This window comes from Leguminivora glycinivorella, chromosome 16, assembly GCF_023078275.1.
Source record: "Leguminivora glycinivorella isolate SPB_JAAS2020 chromosome 16, LegGlyc_1.1, whole genome shotgun sequence".
NCBI classification, from domain to species: domain Eukaryota; kingdom Metazoa; phylum Arthropoda; class Insecta; order Lepidoptera; family Tortricidae; genus Leguminivora; species Leguminivora glycinivorella.
In genome coordinates, this window is record NC_062986.1 from 14704869 (window position 1) to 14711007 (window position 6139).

The 6139-nt window shown below is 37.1% G+C and overlaps 1 protein-coding gene across 1 annotated transcript; it reads right to left on the reverse strand.

Moving 5' to 3' along the window:
* Positions 1-3118: 3118 nt before the first annotated feature.
* Positions 3119-5429, reverse strand: LOC125234999 (holotricin-3-like). Its single transcript, XM_048141448.1, has 2 exons — positions 5281-5429; positions 3119-3489 (listed from the first exon to the last, which is right to left on the reverse strand). Exons 1-2 carry the CDS (start codon positions 5327-5329, stop codon positions 3269-3271), a joined length of 270 nt encoding a protein of 89 aa, XP_047997405.1. The 5' UTR covers positions 5330-5429; the 3' UTR covers positions 3119-3268.
* Between the last annotated feature and the right edge of the window lie 710 nt (positions 5430-6139).

Here is a 6139-nt window from a genome sequence, read left to right on the forward strand (position 1 = left end):
TTAATTGTACAAATATAATTATTTATTAACCACATCAGCCCCCCCCCCCCCCCCCCCCCCCCCCCCGACCAAACCAAACCAAAACACACTACATTTTTGCATTTTTCCCCTCGCTAGGTCGGAAACACGCGTTCTGTCCTTCAATACCAGGAGGTAAAAACCCACTAGTGGATAAAGTAATTTGACCTTGAATATAGTCATATAGTGAATCTAGTGATGACGATGTTTTACCACCTGTGGAACTCCTGGAAGCAGTGATAAACGCGTTTTTTGCGTTGTACTTTCCTCGCTATAGTGAGGGAAAATGTTGTTGTGTATCGTGGTTCAACTATAGAATACTTTCACTTGCTCGTTTTTCAATTCCACACTCGCCGTTAAAATACAACTTTGCACTCTTGTATAACAAATAACTATGTATTTTATATTTTTGAATATATTTTTTCAGACTGGCACTTAAAAAGAGTTTAAACGTTTTTTTTTTCTAAAAACCTAAATTTTTCAACAATGGTTTTACTTTTCACTTTTCGACATCTATCAATGAGAAAGGACCTTTTGTAGTAAGAAACAATACGATATTTTTATGTAAAAACGGCCTAAGGGTTACCAAGGCTCGATCGGCGCGCCTAGTGGACGCCAGGCTTAAATTGTCTGGTCTTGGTGTTTTAATAATTTTATGTGTTTATAGTCGTAATTTATTTGCGAAGTATTAATTTTATATCTGTATTTTTAAATTACACTATGTTGTGGTACCGGGAAGCATATTTTAACTTAAAAGGACGTAATGACAACATTTCATACCATGTTTCAGAAAATAAATAGTTTCGGAGTTTAAATTAAGTTTGCAGTGTTTGCACAATTTTATGAATAAAAATATTACTCTCGAAAATGTTTTATCAAATACGTACTTTACATTTTGTTCATTATGTTTACTACATGTACATTCTTAGCTATTATACTTATGTATTTCTTACATAATAATATTCATTTCCATATTTCTAATTAACTACGCGCCTGCTTTAGAGTGCTTTAAATTTTAACAAATCAATGCATCCTTTGGTCGGGGGCTGGGGCCTCTCAACTCAAGGTCGCCGGCGCCGTGGTCGCGGGGCGCGGGGCGTGGGGCGCCGCGGATCTCGTTCATTCAATTCCGCTTGCATGTGTTGCGGACAGAGCGAGTATATTATACGTACGCGGCGAGCACACATACAAGCCGCACGGCAACGCCATCTAGTAATGTTCGACTTTAAACGTCCATGTGACGTTATAGGTTTAGTGCGTGAAAGCTAAAACAGATGTCGCAAGATGTTGCAGTTTGATGACTATTTCGACGTAGGATACTGATAAGAGTTTTGTTGGCCACGCGTGGCTACTGGCGCCATCTAGCTCTTTGAGTGTGGATTAAATTTAGCCTACAGGTCTAGAATACTTAGGACGGCGCCCATTTTTAGTATGGGATTAGGTATCTGTACTAGTATTATTTGATCTGTGACGTAATTTACGCGACTTGAGACTTGTGCGAACCTTTAGGCATGGAAAGTCACATGAAAAGTTGTCGAAACTAATAATAGATGGCGCTGCATTTGAATTTCTTGACTGATAACTCTAATACTAAATTGAATATACTCTAAGGTAGAGCAGAGTCTAACTGGGGAATTACCTCCGCTTTACAAAAGACCGCAGTGAAGTAGCACTAGACTTTACTCATTGTTGTGTTCCTGCCGGTGAGTAAGGCAGCCAGAGCTCAACGAGGGTGCGGTAAGCTGACGACTGGAGGACCTACGGAAGTAATTAGGACAATAGATCCTTCCTCCTTCCTCCTTCCTTCCTTCCTTCCTTCCTTCCTCCTCCTTCCTTCGGTCCTTTGAGTCGTCAGCACCCAGGCCCCTTCTAAGTACAGGTTTGTACAAGTTTCTAATGAGTCGAGTCGGCAACGCACATGTGCCACTCCTTGAGTGGCAGGCGTCCATATGTAACAGTGACCGCTTTCCATCAGGCGGACCGTATGCATGTTTGCCACCTACGTGGTACAAAAAAACTCTCGACGAATTCACCTTAAACATTAAAAACTAAATCAAAATCGATTGATTCGTTCGGGAGTATGATGCCAGGCAGATATGTCAAGCGTCGAACCTATTATTATTATAACACTCCGTCGTTTTTGCGTTGGTAGTTAAAAACATGAAACCTCCTTCAAAACTATAATAAAACACAACTTTCTATGAAAATCGGTCAAGTGCGAGTCGGATTTCGACATTTCCATACAAAAAGGTCATGAGCGCCTGACGACATGTGATAGCAACGTACACTAGATTTGTACTTCCAAAAATTTGCGTACATTTTGGAAACTATAAGAGATAGAGCAAATAGACTTCAGATTTTGGTTGTCGGTGGCACAATTTTTTTGTTTTGGTATATATACACCATTTTTTGGACCTATTAGGGCAATATTATGGTCAGTGCAATTCTAAACAGTCTTAAGCGCCTCTTTTTTAGTAGGAACTTAAGTCATTTTGGCAAATGATTAAAATTTTTAACAATTTCTAAACAGAAATGAATTTCTTTCTATCTGTCCATGGCGCTCACAAAAGGGAATGGTCATTTTTTTGCTTAATTTCTTAAATTACTTCTAAATTACCAAAATAAAAACTATAAAAAAAATATATTTGAGATGCTTATAAAATGCTCTTTCATTTGATATGTAACACAATATAGTTCTAATAACTTTGATTTTTAATTTTCAATTTTACCCCCAAAAGTGCCCCCTATGATTAAATTTCGTTTAATTTTATTTAATTATATTACATGTCCGTCTTTGGGCCACAGGTTTACATATGTGTGCCAAATTTCAAGTAAATCGGTCTAGTAGTTTCGGAGAAATCGGCTGTGACAGAGGGACAGAAAAATAAGGTTTCCGTTTTTCCTCTTTGAGGTACGGAACAGAATGGGAAAAAAACCTTGGGACACTTTTTTTCTCCTATTAGAATTGAAAGAGCTCGCGATTCTGAGTGGAAATCACATAAAAATTTCCAAATCCAAAAAAAAAAAACTTTGAAAAAAATGGCCCTGATACTAATGATAATTTTAACCGATTAGCTGTCGAAGGAATCAAATAATAATATTTTTCAGAACTTACATTTTATTACCAGTTTAACTTAAAGTATACATCTCATTATCTTTATGATATAAACTTGAAATAAGATGTCCACACCCACCATCTTAATGGTCAGATTTTCCACACCATCTTAATGGTCAGATTTTCCACACCATCTTAATGGTCAGATTTTCCACCGAGGCTGCTGTCACCTCCGTGGCCACCTTCAAAGTTTTTATGACCTTTGTTGATAGAGGGGCCATGATCTCCATGACCGTCGCTATGGTGCCCGTACGCCCCAATGCTCCCATGACCGTGGTTGTCATGGCCGGATCCGTGTCCTCCGTGGCCGTGGCCGGGGCTTTCATGACCGTGACTTCCGTGACCGCCGGAGCTACCTGGAATGTCACATATAGGATAATGAAAAGTAAGTTACAAAGACCGGTGACACATCAGGAGTAACAAAGCCTTATAGGTGAAAAACTTACGAAAGTCACCCTGTTGTATGTGTGAGTGACGTGTTCGAATAGGCGTTTGTTTTGTTTGTGTTACTTATTTTAAATATGTGTTCTCTATTCGAACACGTCACTCACATATACAACAGGTGACTTTCTTAAGTTGTTCACCTATATCAATGTTGTCGCTGCCGTGACCACCAAGCTACGATTATTAAAAAAATATTGAAAAATCTAAATCATTCATTTAGAACATGTACTTATTTAATTTCGAATGTCCACCCCCAATAATGTCCAAATAAGGCTTTAACATCCGTCGAAACGTCGAAAATAAAGTTTAACAAAATGTTTATGCCATGAGGGTAAACCAAACTTTGCTAAACATCGAAACTCTACATTTTTGACCACAGAGAAACAAACTTAATGATTAATAGTTATTTGTTAAAATCAAAATCGAAAAACGAGCAAGTGGAAGGATTCTATAGTTGAACCACGAGCGAAGCAAACATGAGTGTAACACAAAACTTTTCCCCTCACTATACCGAGGAAACTACAACGCAAAAAATGCGTTTATCACTGCTTCCAGTAGTTCCACAGGTGGTAAATCATCTTTATTACTAGATTCACCTACTTTTATCAATTTTAAAGCAGTTAATTTGACTTTATTCAAGGTCAAATTACTTTAACCACAAATCAAAGACATATATAACTCCGTATAGACAGATAAAGTCTAAGAAAAAAACGTACCTCAGTACCATACAGAAAAAGGTACGGTGGCCTAGATGGCATTACACCTTTGGGGTACGCTCAGCTAGATGGCGCTAATATTAATATTTGACATTTTAACACATATTACAAGCTAAGAATATGAGCCAAATTGTCAAACCTGAAGTTCAAAAGTTTAAGCTTGTGTCGAGAGATGGCAGTCTATGCACTGTGATTACACATTTTACTTTGACAGTAACTCTCTATAATACTCGATCCTCTTTGCCACAAATTAACGCTACCTTAGGCTACTAAACTTATACATTATGTAATTATTATAACCGATAAGATTTTTACTACGAGTATATTAGATATTATGTAATATTTATGTAAAAAAAACATCAAATATCAGATTCAATTTTACTTAGATTTCACTTCTTTCATTGTCTCAAAAACACACGAAACCACACAGCGGCAGAGTCATGCATGAGACGGGTTGATGATATATTGTAATTCGAGCGATTTTTAGGGGTTCCGTCGTCAACTACATTTTTTTTCTTTTGGAGAGATTATTTCCGAAAATATTAAAAATATCAAAATTTTAGTAAACCCCTGATTCATTTTTAAATACCTATCCAACAATATATCACACATTAGGGTCGGAATGAAAAAAAAATCACTCCCCACTTTATGTGTAGGTAGAGGGGGTACCCCAATAAAACATTTTTTTCTACTTTTTATTTTACCACTTTGTCGGCGTGATTGATATACATATTGGTACCAAATTTCAGCTTTCTAATGCTAGCGGTCAGGCGGTCACCGAGATTATCCGCGGACGGACGGACGGACGGACGGACGGGCGGACAGACATGGCGAAACTATAAGTACGTTTTCACATTATCCGATCCGATATCGGATGTCGGACCGGTATCCCATACATTACAGGCGCCATCTTGGATTTTTTCCATTGAAATCCTTCCGACATCCGATATCGGATCGGATAATGTGAAAACGCACTAAGTCACTTACCTGATGGGGCTGATGGGTAAGCTAGGGCCGCAGCCACCAATATCGCCATAACAACCTGTGTCAAATAGTAGATAAATTAAAATTAATTTAGGTTTAATCGGTTACGGTTATTATCGACAAAAAGTAGTAAAATTTTAATCAAGTAATCGAAAAAATGTAAAAATAAAGGTAAGGTCTGTGTTTTTAAATAAAAACAGCAAGTTACTGAAAGTAATAAAAAGGCTTTTGACGTGATTCACAATGACGTGATGACAATATTCAATCAAAATTCACAAGTAAGGGAAGAAATTTGTTATATTTTCGTTACTAAAGTAAACAAATGACAAAAATAATACTCACAGCCATAAAAGGCAGTATTTTGGAGTCACTAAAGGTCCAATTTTAGTCATAAAAAAAAAACCGATATTACGGTCATTTGAGATTCCTATTAATCGGTTATGAAAATTTGTCAAATAACCGGTTACAACTGATTATTTCGGTTATAACCGGTTTGCATTCCAAAATTCTAATCGATAGCATGAGTAGAGTCAGTCCAGAGAAGCTGGCAACATTTTTGACAGCCTCGGGTATGCAAAAATTATTTTAATATTCAGACTTCGATGAAATTATGACGTTTACTTAACCCTAGCCGAGGCGGGACTATCAAAACCGTTGCTAAATTATCTTTGGACCTACAATTCTATTACTCTATGGGCCTGACTCTAACTTTCATTAGGGATTTGACAAATGGACGATCATACTCGCACCATAAAGGACTTTTAGTACGGAACCTTAAAAAATAATAAAATTAAATATTTAAATAAAATAAATAAATAAATAATAGGCTAGGCTAATAAATGGATTTTCTGGACCAACGGTG